General features: G+C 38.3%; 1 protein-coding gene across 1 annotated transcript in view; it reads left to right on the forward strand.

Moving 5' to 3' along the window:
- The first annotated feature begins 10,416 nt into the window (after positions 1 to 10,416).
- LOC130834486 (rho GTPase-activating protein 20-like) overlaps positions 10,417 to 24,340 on the forward strand; it is a 46,198-nt gene continuing 32,274 nt past the window's right edge. Inside the window, exon 1 of the mRNA XM_057704630.1 lies at positions 10,417 to 11,001. Within this exon, the coding sequence (XP_057560613.1) occupies positions 10,417 to 11,001 (585 nt within the window). The remainder of the gene's footprint in view (positions 11,002 to 24,340) is intronic.

Raw genomic sequence — 24,340 nt, forward strand, 5'->3', positions numbered from 1 at the left:
TGTGTCTCCCTTTTGCTAACAGTCTTTGAAATGGTATGTGAGAATTTGCATCCCACTATGCAGTAAGTTTTGCATATTCTATTTAATACTTCTAGATAGTAAGCATTTGGAAGAAGCTATGACTTGTTTAGATTAGTGGGAAATTTCTAGAACACAAATTATAAACTGTAGTTTTCCTCCCTGAGATAGGTAATAATATTGAGTGAAAATTAGAAATTGCAAAAGGGGGAAAGTTGTCATTCGTAACAGAGTATGTGCCATCATCTGGTGACATTCCATTTTTTTCAATGGATATTACTAATCAGTGTATAAAATTTTTGTAGAATATGAGATGAAGCATAGCTCATATATAAAACTTAAACCTATTTAAATATCCCGTAAAAAGATATTCTTAGCTTGGTACCATTAAATTTAATCATTAACTTAATTGAATCTATCATTTTAAGAATGATACACTTTTCATCTTCTTTAAAAATATGAGCACACAGGATGTGTAGGAATGAAACATGTAGCACTTTGTTTCTACCATGTGTGTAATTTTGATGAGATAACTCTTTGTTACAACCGTTGTAAAAAATGACAATTCACCTCCTAGGCTTTCTACCCCCCAGAATTTCTTCGATGCTTTTTTCTTATCATTCACGAATGAATGTATTCTTTCCATTTCTCTGTGTATTACCAAAGATCCCAAATGCCCGACACTGGAAATGTCAAGCTCAGCCTTTTCCTGCAGCAGCTGCTAGAACCTGGCCGCCTGGCCTTTTGAGTGCATGAACTCATTTAGTTTTGTAGGGTGCTCCAGCCACAATGAACATTGTCTTGAAGGATGCAGTGCCGTTAGGGCTTTACAGAAGCCTCCTGAAATCCAAATATGTTAAACGTTATTCCTCATGACACTGATTTTTGTATTAAATCATCATTGCACGGGTGGGACTCTTGAGCTGCAAGCGTCTTCAGTAAAGTAGAATACTAAGATAGTAGACTTCTGATTGGATTCATTGTTTTAAGAGATTCGGGGTTTAAAATCCAAGTCACATTTATAATAACTCATGGCACGTTTTGATCAGCTTCCAGTGGCTGTATTTCCGGCTCTCTAATTAATTTCAATCTTTTGGGTTCTTTACTTGCTCAGGAAGGGAAAGGATCCCTTCGTGAGCCCTGAGCAGCATCTCTGGTACCTGTACGTTTGAAAGCACAGATGGTATTCACATTCATGTTACCTGAGTGAAGTAACTCCCAACATTGATTTTGGCACCCTCCAGGGTTTCTCCAGTTATTTTAAGACATATTGTAGAAGTTTAAAAACAAAACTACGTCGAATTTACCCATTTTAAAAAGGTGTATAATGCAACTCATTTATGAGGTGAGAAATTTTGTGTGTAATAAAATGTGGAAGGAAATAACTGACTGGAGAATAAGAAAACAGATTTCGGTGAGGAGAGAAGGAATGACTTAGACGGGGTGTTAAACATCGGGATCTTGTCATCGATTATAAATTCTTGGCGTTAATTTTTATTGCATTTCCCTTGGCTGTGGGTTTTTTTCAAGGGTCCAGGGCCTGTTGTCCTTCATTAATCAGGGCCTGTTGTCTCTCATTAACAGCCTTGTAAAAGTTAAATCAACTCAAAGACTTCAAGAGGTCTGTTCTGCTTTCGATTGCAGGGCAGTTAGCAAGGACTTGCTGATACCTGAAAGCAGAGTCACTAAGTTATCAGTGCTTGTAGGAGAGGGTAGAATACCTTTGTGGAACGTGCATCCATTTTGTTCTTTTCGTTCAAATGGCTAGGATGTAACTTATGTAGAGTTATGATGTAACTCTTCTTTTTAGAGGGAGAACTCAGTGGGATTCTATAATGAGTGACAATCTGCAGTATCTGCTTTGGACAAGTACTCTGGATGCTCAGGGTGCAGGTAGTCAGCCTGTTTCCAAACCCTCTGAGGCCCACTCAGCCTGTGGGCCTGTACCACCAGGAATACAACCTTTTTCTCCCTCACTTTCTCTGATTCTCTTGGCTGGACTTTAGGAGGGAGTGAACAGCCATGGCTCCTTACCCCAGCCCTACGTCTCCACTGGAATGAATCCTAAGGGTCTAGGAGATAGCAACATCTTCAATATATGGAAGAGATTTTGAAATGCTTCCACGTGCGTTTTCTAACTTGACTCGCACACCAACCCTGTGCGGTGAGTGAAGGAGGAAGACGTCTTTTGCCTGTTTAAAAATGAGGAAGCTAAGGGGCAAAAGGAGATGACAAGAGTTGACCAACCTAATCCTCATCACCTACTGGCCTGTTCATCATGTAAGCAGGCTTCATGACCTGTTCATATGGCTGACCGTGTGTACAATGAAGAACTTGTACTCTGGAGAAAATGAACTCCAGAGAAGTTGTGATTGGTTCAGCCTCACATCTGTGTATTCTTATAGTTGGAACTAGAGTTCTCTCCTGATGGCCAGTTTGGTATTCTTGACTTCATACTCTGCTGAAGAAAGTCAGCACCTTGCGCTTCATGAAGAAGTTAGAATAGGCAGTATTTCCCCTATTATACAGAGGATGAAATCGAAACTCAGAAGAAGAAAATTGTTTGCCACTGGTCACAAATCCCATTGGTAGCAAAAGCTAAGATACAGATTGGAATTTAGGATTTATGGCTGAAAAACACAGCTTCTCGGGGTGTGGTTGTAAGTCCCAAGAGTTTTTAGCACGTAGTCAGCCTCCCTTTTATAAGTAGATTGCAGTTTGTTTTTTCTCTACTAAATATATGGTATAGTTTGGACAGTAAAATGAAAAAGCTTGATTTAAGGAAGACTTTTATGCCACAAATTATTAATCCAAGAGCTTTCAAAAGGTTCAGTTATCTTACACAGGATCCTTTGTGCTCTTTCAATGATAAAATTAGTATTAGTGATTTGATAGCCTGGAGCTCATTAGCATGCTGCATAGAACCTGCTTTTTTCTTTGTTGTCTACCTGCCAACAGTTTCACTTGGAAAAAATAGAATATCGAGTGACTAGTGTGGCCAGCTAAAATATAGGACACCCAGTAAAATTTGAATTTTAGATACTGCTGATATTAAAAAATTATTCATTGTTTACCTGAAACTGAGTTTTAACTGGATATCCAGGATTTTTATTTGCTAAATCTAGCAGCCCTGAGAATTATTCTTCTCTTGAACACATTTATTATATATTCTTTTCAGTGAATCATTTTCGGTTTGTAAAACATTTTATGCTTTCAGAGAAACATAGGCATGGGATTCAGTTAGATTTTTTTTCAGGACACTATCCTTAAGAATCTTTGTTCTCTGAATCCCTTGAGGCAGTGTTTTTACCTCAGTGGTTAAGTGTGCTGTCCTTTTATGATCTGGATGGAAAGAATTTAGTTAGAGGAAGTGTATTATAGGTGATTTTATTTTCTCTATGCCTTGTGTGTTTAAATTTGATCTTTGACTCTTTCAGATGCAGCTAGACATTATGAAGTGTCTTCGTGACAAACATTGATGTTCTGGGAACTTTTAGGTTCTTGTAGGCCGTAAGACTTGGATTAGGAGACCCAGATTTGATTCCAGGCTTTGTTACCAGCTTGCAGAATGTGTTTGGTTCAGCCATTTAATTTAGCTTCATAATTTAGAAACTGGGATTGTGCATGCCTGCTTCACGAGGTTTAAATAAAATGGTGCTTTTTTTTCCCTTCCAATATCACTAATGTAAATACTTTTCAAAATCTCAGAGACTCAAGGAAGAGAAAGAAGGGAAAACAGAGATCCTGTCTCAGGCCAAAGAAGTGATTTGCCCCATCAGAGCTACCAGCCAGGTTTCTTGAATCCCATCTGGTATATTACCCTCATATTTGACATGTTCATCTTTCCATCTTTTTTCATTCATATGCAGTTACATATAACTTCATATGACAGCAAATTCAGTGTGTGTGTAAATTAGCTGCTGGACACAATATAAGCTTCAGTTGGGGAGGAGAGGTCTGGGCTTGCTCACTCCTGTATCCCTAGTGCCTGACACACTCAAGGACCTTCATGAGAATAATTTATTCTAGGAAAAAAAGGACACAAAAGTGAATCCAATTAAAACGGAAAAATATCAGTGAAAAGGCTTTGATTGGAACTTTATCTTGAAAAATGGAACCGCGGGTTATAAGAGTAAATTTACCTTATTTTAGATTTAAGAAGATTTAGATTATAATGAAAACTCCAAGCTATTAAAATAAACAATTTTCTGGCAAGGCTGTATCGTAAACACAAGTATCTTTACTTCTTATTTGGCATTCGCAGCAGGATCCTAAAGAGAGTCTTTTTTCCTCAAATATAGTTTTTCAAAATTAATATTTGACGTTTTTCCAGCAGCCTTTCTTAATCTAGAATGCAGTTCTTTGAATAGAATTCTCTTTTCACGTGTTTGTTATATCATGATCCTTGTTGATTTTTTTCCAGTTGTTAGCTGTTTTTTAATTGGACTTAACCCTTAATTATCAGTGGCTTTATGTAATATTAGAATAGTTCTCCAATATCACCTTGGTTTCCTTCTAGAAATTCTATATCTTACATAAGAGTGTAAAATTGCAGTCTGCAGGTGATTTGTATTTGCAGAGATTAAAGTATTAAAAAACAATCCACAGGAGATGATAGATATTAGTCTTAGGAAGGAAGGCTCACTTCATACAGCCACATAGGTCATGCACTGCAAAACCTCAAGGGATGCCTAAAGGGAGAGAGGTGTGAGAGAGGATTTAATTTCATTTATGCTTGGTTTATAAGTGATTGTTTTGATGTTATGATAACATATGTTTTCCTACGCAGGGACGTATCTACAGGGACTCAGATAATCAATAATGTGGTCGTGAGAAAACCCTTCCCTCCATGACTGGTAGTTAATAAAAATTGTTGATTGAGTCACTGAATATACCAGATCTATTTTTCCTGTGTCATTTAATACTGAGTTCATCTCTCCAAGAAAATATCTAGAAGTAAAACACTTGTGACACAATTAAATATAATACAAAACACCTAACAAAGAATTTTTGGACACTGGCTTAGTTTAAGACATATATTAGGCCCTATAGGATATCCTATAGGGTAAATTAGCCATGGTCAGTTATGAGACTCACATCCAAAGGAAGATGAACATTAATAGCTAAAACACAATGTTGATTTTCTGTAACAAATATACCAGCATTCAGATTTTCAAAGGACTATTGTCCCTTTTAATGCAGTTAATTTAGGAGGCTTCATTTATTTATTCATTCACACAAATAGTTATCAAGGACTTAGTATGTGCAAGGCATTTTCTAAGTACAGACATGCAGCCGTGAACAAGACAGACAGACAAGTATGACATTTACATCTCCTTGGAGGAGGCAGACAATAAACCAACAGATTGATAAACAAGAAAAATAGACGATAGTAAGAATTCAGATAGCGTGGGGGGAGAACATAGTGTGTCGAGGCCACTTGAGGTGGAGTGATCAGGGAAGACCTGTCTGCGCAGGGGCTGAGGAGCTGCGATCAGCCGGGTGCAGGTGAGTAGAGTGGTCCAGACTGGGGGCAGTTAGAGTTTGATGTGATGAGGAGTATCAAGGGGCCGGCATGGGCGAGAGGGGCTATGGTAGGGGATAGAAAGAGTTTGAGTTTTAGTCTCAATTCAGTGAGAAGCCAAGTAGGGTAGTTAAGATGTTAAGGTTTTCTTTGTTCAAAGATGACTCTGGCTGCTGTGTGGAGAATGGATTGAAGGGAGGCTAGTATAATATCAGAGAGACCAGTTAAGGGGCTGTGGCCATAGTCCCAGGTGAGAGGTGGTGGGCTTGGATCAGGGAGGTAGTACAGGAGATAGAAATGAACAGACTAGAATATAGGGTTTTGAAAGTCACGTAGACAAGACTTGGCTGCTGGATTGGACATGTGAGTTGAAAGAAACAGAAATTCAGAGTAACTCCTAGATGTTTGAGTAGCTAGGGAGATCATGGTGCTACTTATTAATATGAAGAAAACTGTCAAGGAGTGAGGTTGAAGCAAGACGAAGGATGGGCCATTAGGAATTCTGATTTCACGATTTTAAGGTGTCTGTTTAGATGTTCACATGGAGTTGTCAAGTAGGTGGTTTGATTAAAAAATTTAAAAGTTGATCACCATTTTTCAATGAGAGGTTAAGAAAAGTTGAGGCTGTGTTTCAGGTTTGTAGCTGAAATAGTTAAAATGCCTATTTTTTGTATACATTTGAGAATTTAAGTTACATGTACACACTTTTAAATCACAAGACGAGACGTTAAGTTAAATGTATTCTTTTTTCTGTCTTACATTTTATGAAACAGCTTATTCAAATGCTTCCTGTGCATTTTTCTCATACATGTCTGACATCAGTGTCTTTGGCACTACTGCTGTGATTCTGGAGGTAATGCAAGCATTTCCCAAAGTATGTCCCCCTCATTTCTGTCGAAGTTTTTGAGACACAGCATTATTTTATTATCAGCGTATGTTCTCATCGCTGGAAATTTTGTCCCAAGCCTTGTCATGAATTTATAAAACATTAGGCAATTATATTTTAAAAGATTCTGTGCTGTAGGTATACACCGGGGATCTGTACAGTATACTTACTACATTGCTTTTCTAAAAATAATTTTATTTATTTATTTATTTATTTTTTATTTATTTATTGGCTGCGTTAGGTCTTCATTGCTACGTGCGGGCTTTCTCTAGTTGCGGAAAGCAGAGGCTACTCTTCGTTGTGGTGCATGGGCTTTTCAGTACAGTGGCTTCTCTTGTTGCAGAGCATGGGCTCTAGGTGTATGGGCTTCAGTAGTTGTGGTGCACAGGCTTAGTTGCTCCGTGGCATGTGGGATCTTCCCAGACCAGGAATTGAACCCATCTGTGTTCCCTGCACTAGCGGGCGGATTCTTTTTTTTTTTTTTTTTTTTTAATTTTTTAGTTATCTTTGTGTCATTTTTTTAAATTTAAGCTCTTTTTTGGAATATAATTGCTTTACAGTGCTGTGCCAACTTTTAAGGTACACGAAAATGAATCAGCTGTATTTATACACATATCCCCACCCTCCTGTGACTCCCTCCAACCCTCCCTATCCCGGCTCTCTAAGTCATCACCCATCATCGAGTTTGTCTCCTTACGTTGTGCAGGAACTTCTCATGAGCTATATATTTTACATTTGGTTGTGTATATATGTCAAAGCTACTCTCTCACTTCGTTCCAGCTTCCCCATTCCTTCCCCCTCCCCCAACCCTGTGTGCTCAAGTCCATTCTCTACATCTGCATCTTTATTCTTGCCCTGTCACTGGGTTCATCAGTACCATTTTTTTTTTTTTTTTTTAGATTCCATATGTATGAGTTAGCATACAGTATTTGTTTTTCTCTTTCTGGCTTACTTTGCTCTGCATGACCGACTCTAGGTCTATCCACCTCATTACAAATAACTCAATTTCATTCTTTTTTATGGCTGAGTAATATTCCATTGTATATATGTGCCACAACTCCTTTATTCATCTGTTGATGGGCATTTAGGTTGCTTCCACGTCCTGGCTGTTGTAAGCAGTGCTGCAATGAACATTATGGTACATGTTTCTTTTGGGATTATGGTTTGCTTTGGGTATATGCTTAGTATTGGAATTGCTGGGTCATATGTTAGTTCCATTTTTAGTTTTTTAAGGAACCTCCAAACTGTTTTCCATAGTGGCTGTACCCCAACTTACATTCCCACCAGCAGTGCAGGAGAGTTCCCTTTTCTCCACACCCTCTCCAGCATTTATTGTTTTTAGTTGTTTTGATGATGACCATTCTGATTGGTGTGAGGTGATACCTCATTGTGGCTTTGACTTGCATTTCTCTAATGAGTAGTGATGTTCAGCATCTTTTCATGTGTTTGTTGGCCATCTGCAGGTTTTCTTTGGAGAAATGTCTATTTAGGTCTTCTGCCCATTTGTGGATTGGGTTATTTGCTTTTTTGGTATGAAGCTGCATGAGCTGCTTGTATATTTTGGAGGTTAATCCTTTGTCCGTTGCTTCATTGGCAAATATTTTCTCCCATTCTGAGGGTTGTCTTCTAGTCCTGTTTATGGTTTCTTTCGCTGTGCAATGGCGGGCAGATTCTTAACCACTGCACCACCAGGAAGCCCTACATTGCTTTTTTAAAAACTAATTATTATTATTATTATTATTACTATTTTGGCCCATGCTGCGTCACATGCAGGATCTTAGTTCCCCTATCAGGGATCAAAACCTGTGCGCCCTGCACTGAGGGCAGGCAGTCTTAACCGCTGGACCACGGGGGAAGTCCCTACATTGCTTTTTAAAGAGAACTTTAAAATTTATACCTGTATCTAACACTTGGAATTATGGGGTAATCCTAATCATATCTGTGTTATCTTTTTTTTGACCCATTTCATTCTAGACTGGTGTCATTTCAGGGTAGTACAGTATTTACCAAACAATAGTTGCTGTTCAAAATAAAATAATTAAGGGAACATTCTATAAGTGAAAGACTTAGTAGAGACTCAGAAAAAAGGCTAACTCTTCTTTCTCCCTTCTGGATCTTCTTTTTTCACTTAATAAATTGTGATAACTATTCACATCAGTACCTATGACCATTTTTAAATGTCTGCCTAGTGTTCCCTTTATAAATGTGCCATGATGTGTTTTTTTTTTTTTTTTTTTTTTTTTTTGGCACACGGGCTTAGTTGCTCCGTGGCATGTGGGATTTTCCTGGAGCTGGGATCGAACCCGTGACCTCTGCATTGTCAGGCGGATTCTTAACCACTGCGCCACCTAGGAAGTCCGCCATGATGTGTTTTTGCCAGGCTTCTGTTTGTGGTATTAGGTTGCTTCTTATCTTCGCTATAACGAAAAGTACCACAGTAAATAAATACCCTGGTACTTCTTTTCCCACATGCGTAAAATCTGTGGAACAAAGGATAAATGCATTTTAAAACTTGTTAGCTATTGCCTACTTGCCCTCTGAAGAGGTGTTATCAATTTCTATTGCATTCAGAAGGATTAGAGAGTGCCTGTTTCCCTGCACTCTCCAAAATGATACACTGTCAAACTTTTTTATCCTGGCTCCTTGGTGAAGATAATCAGTAAGTCATTGTCAAGTGGAGATTGCATTGCTTTTATAGGCCAGTTCTTTTAAGTATCCTCAGTGGTAGCAAGTTTCTGTCTCTTGAAAGGGAATTTGAGTTTCAGAAAAAGTCTAATGCATAAGATATACATTAAGTTAGCTTTTACTCTAGGTTTTTGTGGTTTTACTTGCTTGTTTTGAGAGGAAGGCTTAGTGAAAAACAAGATCTAACTTTAAGATAAAACAAATATTCTTTCTACTCAATACTCTGTAATGGCTTACATGGGAAAAGAATCAAAAAAAGAGTGGATATATGTATAACTGATTCACTTTGCTGTACAGCGGAAACTCACACAACATTGTAAATCAACTGTACTCCAAAAAAAATTAATTTAAAAAACTAATATTCTTATGTGGCTCTTGAAAATTTTTAGAAGTTAGTTTCAAAAGAAGAGTTCCAAAAATGTCTAAAGTAATGGCACCATCCGTTGGCATGAGAATGCAGCTTCCCAAGAGGAATTATTTGACCTGAACAACAATCATTTGGATGTGTATGATCTGGCATATTTGTTTAAAAAAAATCACCCACTGTGAAGGCTTTAGCCCAAATGGGTTTTTTTCATGGGATGGCACATTAATAACATAAATAACTTAAGTTTTCTTGGACTGAATTTTCTATATTAGTTATTACCTACCTTTTTTGTTTTCTCCTTTATACAAGGAGTAGATACTCTAGAAGAAGAGATCATCTTTACCATTAATTGAACAAATCTTATTAGGATGATTTTAATGGAAATCTATAATCTTTCTACCACATACCAGATCAAATGGTTTATATTTTCCACTTCCCTTTCTAAATCTAATCTATATGTAGCGATATAGATTAAAACAACTATCTACAATTAAGCATATTAGCTAGCCAATTTTATATAAATTTTTAAAAATTTTTAAATATTTAACTTCAGAAAAAGTTGTATGTTTTAAATAGCAGATACATTTCCATATTTATATTTTCCTAAGACTCTTGTCAAATTTAGTGTCTTTTACTTTAACACAAACTGATTTGAGAGGAGCAGACTTGACAATGTGTTATAAATCAGATATCTGAAAATACACGTTATAGGAGTCAGGCTTTATTAAAATGTTCACTGAAGCAATTGTCCTCTAGAGTTTTTCAAAATAAAACCGTGTTAAATAAACCACCTTGTTTTTATTTTCTGTGACAAATCAATCATTACCACATCAGTTTACCATGAGCGGCTTTTTAGAAGCTTTCGGGGGTAGCAATATTTAAGAAGGGGTATTCCTCAAACATTTACTGTGTCTACATGTTGTTTTCTGCAGAGAAATGGTCAATGCATGGTTTGCTGAGAGAGTTCACACCATCCCTGTGTGCAAGGAAGGCGTCAGAGGCCACACGGAAGCTTGCTCTTGCCCCTCGCGGCAGAGTCTCTGTGCAGAGAGCAGCGTCCCTGGAACACCAACCAGGAAAATCTCCGCCTCCGAATTTGATCGGCCTCTTAGACCCATTGTCGTCAAGGATTCTGAGGGAACTGTGAGCTTCCTCTCTGACTCAGAAAAGAAGGAACAGATGCCTCTAACCCCCCCAAGGTTTGATAATGATGAAGGGGACCAGTGCTCAAGACTCTTGGAATTAGTGAAAGATATTTCTAGTCACTTGGATGTCACAGCCTTATGTCACAAAATTTTCTTGCACATCCATGGACTCATCTCCACTGACCGCTATTCCCTGTTCCTTGTCTGTGAGGACAACTCCAACGACAAGTTTCTTATCAGCCACCTCTTTGATGTTGCAGAAGGTTCAACACTGGAAGAAGCTTCAAATAACTGTATCCGCTTAGAGTGGAACAAAGGCATCGTGGGACATGTGGCTGCTCTTGGTGAGCCCTTGAACATCAAAGATGCATATGAGGTAAATAAGAAACAGAGGCGGGGTGGGAGGTGGAGCGTGGGTGGGGCCTTGGACAACTACTGTGAATTGTGGGGATATTTGAAACTGAGATGTAAAAATGTGCATACTTGTTAAAAATGGGACTGTCTGGTAAGGACCTCCCCATCTTTTAAATGCCAGAGTTTCTTCACTGGGGGCTGAATCAAGCATAGAGGCCTGAGGGAAATATTGTCTTGTTTTCCTGCTTAATGATAATTTAACATAGCTCATCTCACAGTTGTATTCTTTCATCTTTTTACCTGATCACTATACATATCCCCTATCTATGTTATCTCCACGTGAACTTCTGGGGACTTTACTAAGATTCTAAAATGATAGGTCCAAAAAGTGTCAGAAAACCAAACCCCCAGTCTTTTTAAATTCATTCATTCAATTCATCATATTCATTCATTTGAAGTCCCTTTGACACCAAAGTCTGAGTTTCTTTCTTTCCACTCTTTCGTTTCATTAAACAAATAAATGTGTGGATAGCTCTAGAAAATGGACATTTTTGCCCTACAATATTTCAATGGAAAGATTTGATATTTCTTCCACTTTTGCTTCCATTATGAACAGATCTTTATTATGGACTTAAAGTTTACACTGTATGATTTTTCAGATTTCCCATTTAAAATGATTCTTTTATTAATTGAATTAGAGGTTTTAAACAAATCATCTTAATTGAATGACACTTAGTATGTTTATGAATTATGTTCTGGCATCATGCTAGAACAATTATGCTAGTTACTTATCATGTGGTACACTTTGAAGATTCCATAATAATACCAGCTTGAGGCTCCTCTGTGTCATTTGAGGGGTCATAGATGTTTTATTCACTCCTGTACTCCTGATGCCTAATACAGTGCCTGGAACATAGATAAGTGTTAATAAATATTGATTGGGAGAAAATTATAGTAGATGAGATAAATAAGTAGACTAGATAGCAGGTCATAATTGATCCAGGGAAAATGTGTTAGGTTCAGGGAAGCAGGAGATCACATATAATTGGGGAGATGGAGAGAGGTTTCTTTGAGGAAGCAATGATTGATATGGACCCTGGAAGATGGATAAGATTTCAGTAGATTGAGTCGTGTGCATATTGAGATCCAGTTGCAAAAAGAAGTTTGAGGAAGAAACAGGAAGTTGGACCATGGGGTGCTTGTAAGGAAATGTGTGGGTGATAGTATAGACGTTGAGGAGCTACTAGAGATTACTGGGGTCTTAAATGCCAAGCTGAGGAGTATTTATTTGATTCAGAGCCATGAGGACTAATTAAAGATGGTTTGAAAGGGGGACTGGCATGATTCAGACTGTGCTTTAGAAAGATGAATATTATGGTGGCCATAAAATGAATTAGAGGGAAAAATACTGGAAACTGGGAGGACAGGTTAAATAGTCTGAGGGAGTAAGCACCTGAACCAGAGCACTGGCCTTTGAGACCAAAAGGAGGGAATGGATTAAAGATGAAGAAGCTGAATCTGCTAGTCTTGGCAGCTAACAGGAGGTGGAAGTGAGGAGAAAAGAGGAGTTGGAGAAGACTCAGGTTTTGAAGTTGGGTGAATAAGTAATAGTAACTGGTGAGAAATACTGAGGGCAGGTATCTGGGGGAAGATGTGATAGTTCAGATTGGCTAAATCCTGAGATAGCTTTCAGAATCCACTCTATACCAGCAGTCTTTTCAATTTTGATTCTTCACGGAGCTATCTCCATGACCTCTTTGAGCTCTGTTAAGTAATGTCACAGCATAGCAGACTCCAAGAGGGGTATTAAGGACACAGCTGAAGGATGGCTGCCAAATTTGCAGAATTCCCGTCCTGTCTTAGGTGACAGCTGGGTTTCCGCTTTTCAGTGGCACTATAGTCCCAAGTACAGTAGGACCATAAATATGCTACAGCTTTGCTGAGAAAGCCTTCATCTGTTTGCATGGTCCTAAATTTCTCCAGCCCTGAGAATTTCTTCACTTATATGCACGTTATTTAATCTGTTTACCATCTTTAGAGTTTTGATGGTGTAATCTTTGTTTTGCAGTTAGTAATGATTTAATGCTTGTACTGCCATCTAAAATAGGCTCAGTGTCCTTGATTTGCAGTGACCCCAGACTGAAGCCTCTTAGTCTGTGGATTTCTCATGTTGCTGCTTCACCCTTGACACCTTTGATCTGTGTTTATAGAGGCCTTGCAGAAGTTATTCCCATCCCAGGAATTTCATTAGAAGTTGTGGGATTGATCTGGGCCATAATTTACATTGGTATTAACAGTGGAAATCAGTTGGCTAGTGGGTAATTCATCACTTAGCCCACTCATAATTTGAATAGTCAAAATACAGTCTCATAGCCGTTTATGAAAATCGTCAGAATATGAAAGTACGTTCTATGTTTTCTGAGTCCTACTGCTTTAAATACGTGTCTCTGAAAATGACACATTTCTTCAGCTTATGAGACCACAGAACACTTAAAAATTAATAATGTAGCAGTAGAAAACCAAGAAGTGGCCGTGAAACAAAGTAGTGCTCAGATTGAAGCTAAGAGTAAAAAAATAGTCTGCTAGATAGATTAATTGTAAGAAATGGTCAACTTTTGATTCGCTTTTTAAAACTTTGTAACAGAATGATATAAATGTAGGGATTCAACTATTATATTATTAATAACATAACACATTCATATGTTTAAAATAGAAGACAAGGTCCACAGTTTAGACCAGTGAGTTTCAATTAGACCACAAATACCAATGGTGTTCAGTCACACATCATCTCCTCCTTCATCAGCCCCATCATTCGTGCAAATTTCTTGAATGTGGCACAGTATTTATTAATAATAAGATATTAACACATAATAATCAGAACAACTATATAAATGTGTTGGCATTATCCTCATATGTGAAAACTAGATATCATCCAATATCTAGATTGAATTGTGTATTAGTCAGTGTTCTTCAGAGAAACAGAACCAGTAGGATATCCAGAGATAAATAAGTGATTTATTGTAGGGATTAGCTCACTTGGATATGGAGGCCTAGAAGTTCCACAATCTGCCCACCATCTGCACAATCTGGAGAACCAGATAAATTGATGGTATAATCAACTGAAGGCCTAAGAATCAGGGAGGGGTCAATTGTGTAACTCTGGTTTGAGTCCAAAAGCTTTAGTTCCAAGAGCTCTGATGGACAGCAGGAGGGCAAGAGAAGATGGATGTCTTAGCTCCGAAAGCAAATTCGTCCTCCCTCTCCCTTTTTGTTCTGTTCAGGTACTCAAGGGATTGGGTGATGCCCACTGCGTTGATGAAGATCTTCTTTACTCATTCTCCTGATTCAAATGCTCATCTCTTCTGGAGACGTCCTCATAGACACACCTAGAAATTACATTTTATCAGCCACTTGGGTATCCCTTCGCCTAGTCAAGGTGACACAGAAAATTAACCATCACAAATTGCTTTGAACCCCTGGTTCCATGACCTGTGGAAGCCATAAGCCTCCCCAAGATTTCCTATGTCAAAGGATTTACATTGTCTAAACAACCCTTTTTCCTAAGTCAACTGGAATGCAAAACTTGTACTCTTCTCTTGTTTCCTGGAGACAGCCTCTCCATGGATACCATGATTTCTAGGGAGGAAACTTGGAAGGTCTTAGGGAAGGGTCACATTGCCACTCATGTGGCCTTCACCCACCCCTACTTTATTCCTCCCTTTTCAGTCCTTCTCCAGATAAACAAATCTTCACCAGCTCTCATCCTACAGGTCTCACTTGCTACTCAAGTGAATTTCTGATGAATGAAATTATTTCTAAAATGAATTTTCAGAGGAAAGAAAGAACAACAGCAACTGTTTTAATTTTGATAAGTCTTTAATTTATCAAAATTATTAATTTTGATAAATTTGATAAATTTGTCATGGCATAATTGTACTCCAGGAAACACAGTTCGGGAACTGTTCTATCTTTGTTCAATGTTCTAATAATCTTTAGGTATTCCACTTTGCGGAAGAAAACCGACATATAATTTGGCAAGTCTACTGTGTTATTTCCGTTTTCGTTTTCTTTTATCTTTTATTTTTATATTATTTCAACCTTACAGAAAGGTTGCAAGACCAGCATCACAAACTTGTGTATACCCTTTACGCAGATTCTCCAATTGTTTATATTTTGTGCCATTGCTTTATTATTTTCTTTTTCTATATATAATGCATGTAAGTAATATATGCATATTATTTTTTTTGAATCATTTGGAGACTTTTTTATGAGTATATATTTTCTAACAAGAATATTCTCTTACACAATTGTGATACATTAATCAAAATCTGGAAATTTTATGATACAGTACTCTTATCTGACATTCTATAGTCAAATTTGGTCAGTTGTTCCATGATGTCCTTTATAGTTGTTTTTTCCCTCTGATCAAGGCTCTAATTCAGGACTGCATATTGCATATACTTGTTCTATCTCTTTAGTCTCCATTAAATCTGGAATAGTTTCTCAGTGTTTATCTTTCTTAACATGTATTTTGGAAGAATACAGGGCAGTTAGCTTGTAGAATGTTTTCCTTGAATAGATACAAGTTAGGCACTTTTGGCAGGAATACCACAGATGTTGACCTTGAGACCTTGTTTGGTTTTACAAACAACAGTCAGTTCTTCACTTCTCCTGCACCCGCTTTGAGCTACATTCCAGCTCAATTCAGACACTAGCTACCTGGAGTTAGTGCAGACCCCACAGGTTAAGGACTCAGTGCCACAGTATTGTCCCCGCTTCAGATGCCAGCCATAAATAGGATCCCCACATCCATGTCTGGCTAGCTACAGATTCAGGAGTTCCCTGCTCAGATTTAATGATTTCTTAAAATGACTCAGAACTCAGGAAAGCACTATAATTAACACTACAGTTTTATTATAAAGGATACAATTCAGAAATAGCCAAACAGAAGAGATGCATAGGGCAAGGAACGAGGTGGGGGACACAAAACTTCCATGCCCTCTTGAGTGGGAGGAGGGGCAGTGCATCACCATCCCAGCACACAGATGCCGTCATAACCCAAATCTCTGACAAACGGGGCAAGAATATACAATGGATAAAAGACAGTCTCTTCAGTAAATGGCGCTGGGAAAACTGAACAGCCACATGTAAAAGAATGAAATTAGAACATTCTCTAACACCATACACAAAAATAAACTCAAAATGGATTAAAGACCTAAATGTAAGACCAGACACTATAAAACTCCTAGAGGAAAACAGAAAACACTATAAAACTCCTTAACATAAATCCTAGCAATATCTTTCTGGATTCATTTCCTTATTCTTTATATATGTGTGCATGTGCTCAAGCCATGTCCCAAGCTCTTTACTCCTCTCTGTAGAATCTCTTATCTTTCTCTTCAAGCTGAAGAGCTTTCATTAACTCTTCTTTAGTACCTGTGTGGTGGTGACCAATTCTCTGATTTCGTTTATCTGAAAATGCCTTTATTTTGACTGTAATCCTAAAAGATATTTTCACTGCCTGGACAATTCTTAGTTAATAGTAGTTTCCTTTCAACACTTAAAATGTTCTCCCACGTTTTTCTGGTTTTAATTTTTCTTATGAGAAGTCAGCCAGCCTTCATTTTTCACCTTATGAGTTTCACAATATATGTCATTTTCACACTATGTGTGTATGTTTAAGGTTTTCACTAATGTTGGGAAATTTTTGGTCATGTGTTTAAATATTTTTTCTGCCCCATTCACTTCTCTTTGAACGCCAATTGTATATATGTTAGACCATTTGATGTTGGACTCAGAGAACACTGAGGCTCTGTTAACTTTTTTATAGATTTTTTTTTGTCCTCTCAGTCCTTTTGACTAGATATTTTCTGTTGATCTATCTTCAAGTTCACTGACCCTTCTGTTGTTTCCAGTCTGTTGTTAAATCCATCAATGAACTTTTGTTATTTTTCAGTTCTAGAATTTCCATTTGGCTTTTTTAAAATACTTCTTTCTTTCTACAGAGATGTCCATCTGTTCATTATTACCATATTTTCTATTCAGTCCTTAAACACACTTATAATAGCTGCTTTAAAGTCCCTGTTTGTTAATTCCAACCTCTGAATTATCTTGAGGTCATTTTCTATTGACTGCTTTTTTTCACAAGTCAGTTTATGTTACCACTTCACCTATTTTTGTCCTCCTGCCATTTGATCTATTTTTATACTAGAGAAACATAATATAGTTTCATTTATTTGTGTAAAGTCCGTTTTCATCCACGTTTATCTGCATCATTTTGCTATGCAAGCCTGTTTGCACCAAGGAACTTGCATGAGATCAAAATCTTTATTATCTTGGAATTTTATCTGTGCTGGAAAAGGCCGCTGAGCATAAGGAGGCAAACCATACTCTTTCTATGCAAGGGAAAGATCTCAAAATGTCTTTAAAAACTATCTAGATATGGACATATTGAGTGGATGCCTAGACATGGGTATGATTTCTATTTGAATGGCAGTCTCACTAAGTGCAGAAGTTAGTGGTTTTAAAGATTGAGTCAGTGATATCCAAAATACTTCATTTCTAAAATACAGTTCTTGGATCACTGTACTCAATCATAATAGTCAATACAGCTCTGTAGAAAACAGTTCAAAGCTTCCAGATCTAAGAAAAGAAATTTATAGGTAATGAGCATCTACTGCGTGCCAAATACCAATTCGGTGCTTTACACCTGTTCAGCCTGGTTCCTTCTAGGTGGGGAAGTGGGAGACTTGGGCTACAGCCTGTGGTCTTGGAAACTGGTGATGGGACATAGGCAGAGCCACGAAGCAAAGAAAATGATGAAGTCTGAGTTCCAAATGACAAGTCCTCCAGAGTAAGGAATAGCTCCAAAACTTCAGGTCTGTGAGGGGAGAAGAGTGTGGAAAGAGAAGGACTGGATCCAGAATGAAGGTTGTATAACTGCTGATCCCCAGTAAGTCCCAGAGGATAACCGTGAAGGAACACTGAGTAGGGAGAAAGAATCCTTCCTAGAGTATCTTTAGCTCAATTTGTGGGCAGGGAGGGGATCCGGCATCAAGTTAGTACATTACACATGCATTATCTCAGTCCTCACAACAACCCAGTGAGAGTTACTATCCCCATTTTATACCTGTAAACAGTGAGATTCAGGAAGGTTAAGTAATTTGCCCAACTTGAAACATCCAGAATACATCCCCAGACCCGACTCCAAAGCCCATATTCTTTCTACTGTATCTCATTGCTTCTCAGAGACTGGGGAACAAAGAAGGGTTCCCCTGTTTCCCTGTGCAGACTCAGCCAAGGAGACTACAATACCACACGACTCTAACCCCAAGCTGGAGAAGTGAAAACTCACAGCCACAATATTTGAGTGTCAAGGAACATTAACTTTTTAAAAAACTCTTTTGCATAATAAGCTATCACTAAATGTTTATTAACACAAAACATTTTGTTGTGTAACAGGAGCATTCGTTTTCTTCAGTCAACATTTTCTTCTCTCATTTCTTTCACTTGTTTTTGTAACTAAATGCTGTGTTGGAATTTGGGCTTCTGCTTTATGGACTTTAGCCAGGTTGAGAAATAGACCCAGGAAGCAGAGATTGAAATGTATGTCTTATCATCTAAATTATGGGGTTCCCTAGTAAAGCTGAGTAGGAGATGAGGCTTAGGCCTAAAGCAGAAATAGGTTTGCTCCAGTTCTCCACAAATGAACTTCAGTCTTCCTCACTCAAGCCCAGCTCCAGCGTGGGAGTAAGAAGTACTGCTCCCTGAACGCCAAGGGCAGAATTAGAAAACGCTGTACCTGAGCTCCTGCAAGTCTTAGAAACTGAGTTCTTCTTTGTTGCCTGGGAAGGTGCAAGAGAGAAGGTGTAGAGAGGGGCCCCAAATATTTATCCAGTACCACTTTCCATCATCAGGATTAGAACAGAAACCTGAAGAGTGAAGCAACACGCATCCCTCCCCTTCTCTGCCAGGTTTCTCATCTTGTAGCATATTACAGTGTGTGTCCCACTGGCATTATGTCAGTTGATTTCAGGTAGCAGGGTGATGGTGACAGGCATTTTTTTTAATTTTAGTAATTATGCATTTTAATCTGTATTCAGAAAAAAATATTTTAACATATCATGAGCTCAAGAATTTTAAAGTACACACAATATTTTAAAAATGTATCAGTATTAGCATGGGTGATGCGCAAATAAATAAAAATCCCAAAGCAGCGGGTATATGAAGGCAGGCTGGGAAACGATGTCATAAGGCATTGTTCTTAAGCGAGTTAGAAGTCAGCCAGGGCTGCTGTCCTCTCAGCAGGGCAGGCAGCTGCTCACAGTGCTGCTGTGCTCTCACCATCGTACACTCTGCTCCTTTCTACACAACGTTCCCCTCTGGAACTGCTGATGGGCATTTCACCTTTTGCCCACAAAAGACTCTAGCATCATGAGTCAGCCAGGATTCCATGCGGCACCCTAAGCTCAAAATTCACTCCCTATTCTATTCTTATCAGTAATTATCTCCTGTCATGTTGTCCAGAATAGATCCACCAGATTTTATGAAATGAATACAAAGACTGGATCAACAACAGAAACATGTCCCAAATTTGAACAATAGGAAACTCTTATTATTCAACGTCCTCAAAACGAAATCCCCTTGCAAATAAAAGCCCACAGAAATTAAAGTCCAAATGCCTTCATTCCCAATTTTATACGACTGGCTCCGTCTCAGCCAGAGGGTCTTACTTACTTGTCTGGGTTCCCACATCTGCAGCTGTGTCCCAAGCTGTCTTTCATAGGTATGTAGCTTCTTCAGCCTCTTTAAATTCAAATCTCTGGTTAATTTTACTCTCCAAGGGGTCAGTAGCCACAAAGGAAACTGCAGCTCCACTGCAGAAGTTATCACAAACAAAATTATGATCCCCAAATTAAATGAATGGTGGAATGTCGTTCGATGTTGCTATTCTCAGCCAAAGAGCATGGCAGGTAACTCTTAGTGGTAGCTGTGTGGGAGACAGTGAGAACCTGAGAACACCTGGTTTCAGTCCCATGGCAGGCCAGCCAGCTGCACCAGTGTTGAGTCCACAGCCTGGGCATCTGTGTGTACTGACCAGAAACTGCCCAACAGTTGTATTTCTACATGTATAATATATGTATTTCTGTGTTTCTTCTTGTTTTGTTTTGTTTGGGAGATGCTTGTGGGGATTCCCCCCGTATGTGTTGCCTACTTTCTCTCAGAGAGTGACATGCGAGACATTATTGCCTTCTTATTTAGATATTCTGGTTTCTTCATTTCCTCCTGTCTATTGTCTCATGCAAGACTGTGGTCTAGAGAAAACCTCTACTCCCAGATCCTTCCAAGTGTGTTCTCTGTAGGGGTGAAGTACACTATTCTCCATGAAAACGTGAGGAATGGAGTAGAGACCATCACCCTACTTCCTTCGCACTATGTTTTAACTTAATAATGTACACTGTTTTATTTACTCTGATACTAGTCATTGTCGTCACTTTTCCATAAACGTTTCCTTCCTACCTAGGCAGGCTGAGTTGGACCCAGGTGGGCCGTAGGTAACTAGAGTCAAAATTAAAAAAAAAAAAAATAAAACACTAGGATCAGGACTTCCCTGGTGGTCCAGTGGGTACGACTCTGCACTCCCAATGCAGGGGGCTGGGGTTCAGTGCCTGACGGGGGAACTTGGTCCCACTTGCGTGCTGCAGCTAAGACGTCTGCATGCCATAACTACGTTCGCATGCTGCACCTATGACCTGGAGCAGCCCAAATAAGTATTAAAGAACAAAAAACAGAAACAAACAAAAAAACACCAGGATCACAAGAGAGGCCAGTGAGTCAGGATTACTCTTGTGCACTGTTGGTAGGAATGTAAACTGGTTCAGCCACTGTGGAAAACAGTATGGAAACGCCTCAAAAATTTACTAGAACTTCTAAATGACCCAGCAGTTCTACTTCTGGGTATTTACCTGAAGAAAACAAAAACACTAATTTGAAAAGATATATGCACCCCTATGTTTACTGCAGCATTATTACAACAGCCAAGATATGGAAACAACCCAAACGTCCAAGGATGGGTGAATGGATAAAGAAGATGCAATGTATATAGACACAACAGAATACCGTGTAGCCATAAAAGAAGGAAATCTTGCCATTTGCGACAACATGGATGGACCTTGAGGGCATTATGCTAAGTGAAATAAGTCAGAAGAAGAAAGACAAATACCATATAATTTCTCTTTTATGTGCAATATAAAAACCAAAACAAACAAAACGAAAGCAAACTCACAGATTCAGAGAACAGATTGGTGTTTACCAGAAGGAAGAGGGCTGGAGGAAGGGTGAAGTGAGTGAAGGAGAGCAATTGTATGGTGATGGATGGTAGCTAGACGTACAGTGCTGATTATTTTGTAGTGTATACAAATATTGATTTATAACGTTGCATACCTGAAATTTGTATAAATGTTATATACCAATTTTACCTTGATTGAAAAAACAAAAAAAGGAAGAAAAAGTAACAGGAGGATACCAAAGTTTAGCAAAACTTTTAAGGAGATTCTAGATATCACAGATGTAAGTAGTCAAAAGTTAGTATTCCAAAAGGTTGGGCCACTGAAAAGACAGAGCACAAGCACAGACAAACAAAAAATACTTAAACCTAAACTTCAGGGTAGAAACTTTTCTGTTCTTACGCATTCCTGTCTCAGTAGGATCTGACCATCAGTGTAAGGAGAGAGACTGCAGCTGTGGAGGAAAATGGTGCCAAGAGCTGCAGCTGCAGAATTTTTTTTGGTTGTTTTGTGTGTGTGTGTGTGTGTGTTTTCACTTTTTACTTTAACCTGTAAAATTAATACATGCACAAGTTAAAAAAAATAAAACAGTACAGAGTGGTACTAAAAAATGTAAGTTCTCTACCTGACCTCGTTCTGCCACGGCCCATTTCTAACCCAGCTTCCTACTTTTTTAATTAATTTTTATTGGAGTATAGTTGCTTTACAATGTTGTGTTAGTTTCTGCTGTAGAGCCAAGTGAATCAGCTATATGTATACACATATCGCCTCCTTTTTGGATTTCCTTTCCACTTAGGTCACCACAGAGCACTGAGTAGAGTTCCCTATACTATACAGTAGGTTTTCATTAGTTATCTATTTTATACTTAGTAGTGTATATATGTCAATCCCAAAGTCCCAATTCATCCCACCACCCCTTACTCCCTATTTTTAAACATCTTTTATTCTGTTGCTGGTTATTACCATACCTCTGAAACTTATGCTAATTCCTCCACTTCTCATTCATCAACTTTAGATAGTATCTATTGAAAGACAATAAACTTAGTTCATATTTCCTTATCCATTACTAAGTTTTTCCAGTTATAGTGCTTTGGTTCTTCTGGTGGTTATCTATAATTTTAAAGAATATGCTTAAACCCCATATTTCGTTACATCAATTTTAGATAGTATATCTGATTCATTACTAGATAACGTGAGAAAAATCTGTCTGATATTACCTTCCACATCTCTCTGCTGCCTTAAAAGTCAGACTTCCATTTTTATACATTATCAATGTTATTAATATTAGATTCTCTTTTATAGCTACTATTGTCTTCCAAGTTTTGTTTATATGTTGATTCTACAAACTGAAATAGCATTTACATTATTCCGATTATTAAATTACTCCTTGTTGAAAGACTGAATAGCTCTACCTATTGAGGAAAAAAAGGTAATCTATATCATTAAAATGGAAAGATGAATGTTCCAAGTGTCAAGCTCAAATGGGATTCCTTAAACCCAATCTTCAAGACTTCCTACTAAATTATTCATTTAGCCAAGGATACCTTTAATTTCCAAGAAATCTTTCTTCTTTGATTATTCTCATTTCCCAGCCACCTATTCTTTGGCTTCTTGACTCTGAAGATGTTAGGGTTTGGGGTGGTTTTTTTTTTTATCAATTTTTTCTTCAGTTCTCTTAATTAACTGTTTTCTTCAGGAGTCAACTGTTATATCGGTTCCACTTGGACCCTATCATTTTTGCTGCTGGTTTCTACTACACTTTCTGGGGTTTTTTTCTCATACACATGCATGATGAAAAAGACTGATCAATACTGTTAGCATGATTTTCAACTCTGCTATCAGACCTGTCCCTTGAGTGAAAAGATGGATGGTAGGGTCTATGTACATATAAGATGGTACAGTCAGCCCTATGCATCCATAAGTTCCACGGATTCAACCAACTTAAGGTCCAAAATATTCCAAAAAAATTCCAGAAATTTCCAGAAAGCGATACTTAAATTTGCTGCACACTGGCAACTGTGTACCTAGAATTTACATTGTATTAGCTATTATAAGTACTCTGTAGATGATGTAAAGCATACAGAAGGATGTGCATAGGTTATATGCAAATACTATGCCATTTTACATAACAGACTCAAACATCCGTGGATTGTAGTATCCACAAGGAATCCGGGAACTAATCCCCCACAGATACTGAGGGATGACTGTATTCTTTAAGGATACATTGAGATATTTTGTTCATCATGTATTTTTTTTGAAATTTGAAATATATTTTAAAGTATTTTTTTGAAATTTGCCTTTTAAAAATAATGCATGAAAATATCACTTATTTTATTTACTTAGTTTTTTTGTGTGTGCCAGGATTCACTCACTCTATTAGGAATCTGGCTTGGACCAAGGGCCTGGGGGTTAAACATAATTCCCAGGTATGGTCAGCAGGGGGCAGAAAAGGGTAGTGGAACAAGTACTCACTGCCAAGGCCTGGGCATCCCTCTCTTTCCCCTTTCTGCGGAGGTAAAAATCAATTAGTAGGTAGTAGACGGTTCAGAGTGCCAGAATCAGGAGAGAAATTACTCACAGAGACAGTGACCCAGAATGGCGAGTAGGCTGAGGAGGCAGGGGAAAGGTTTAGCCACCATTCACAGCCTGGTCTGTGTCACAGAGACGTGGACAACCAGACATCAGGAGGTGAATCATCAGAGCACTTTCACAGTCCTGACTGCTACTCCCAGCCTGCCCGAAGCCCAAGGTCTGGCTCCTTAAAGTAACAGGAGTCGACGATCCACCTTGGGAGCTGATATAAACTTCCTGTCTGAGAGCTAGTCCATGCTGCCAGCCAAGGGTTCCACAACCAGCCATTTTAAGGAGGACAGAGTAGGGTATGGGCACCAAATGCAAATGCTGACAGTTAATGAAAACACTTAGATACATTCCAATTAAATAATTTGGGAGCCAACCTAAACCTGATGTGGCTTAAATATATTTTCTTCCCTCCTCCAGAGGGGAAACATTGTTCAGTTGTGCAAACATTTTGACTTTGAAATGAGACAAACGTGACTCTAAACTGTTTGGTAT

Source organism: Hippopotamus amphibius, chromosome 13 (genome assembly GCF_030028045.1).
Source record: "Hippopotamus amphibius kiboko isolate mHipAmp2 chromosome 13, mHipAmp2.hap2, whole genome shotgun sequence".
NCBI classification, from domain to species: Eukaryota; Metazoa; Chordata; class Mammalia; order Artiodactyla; family Hippopotamidae; genus Hippopotamus; species Hippopotamus amphibius.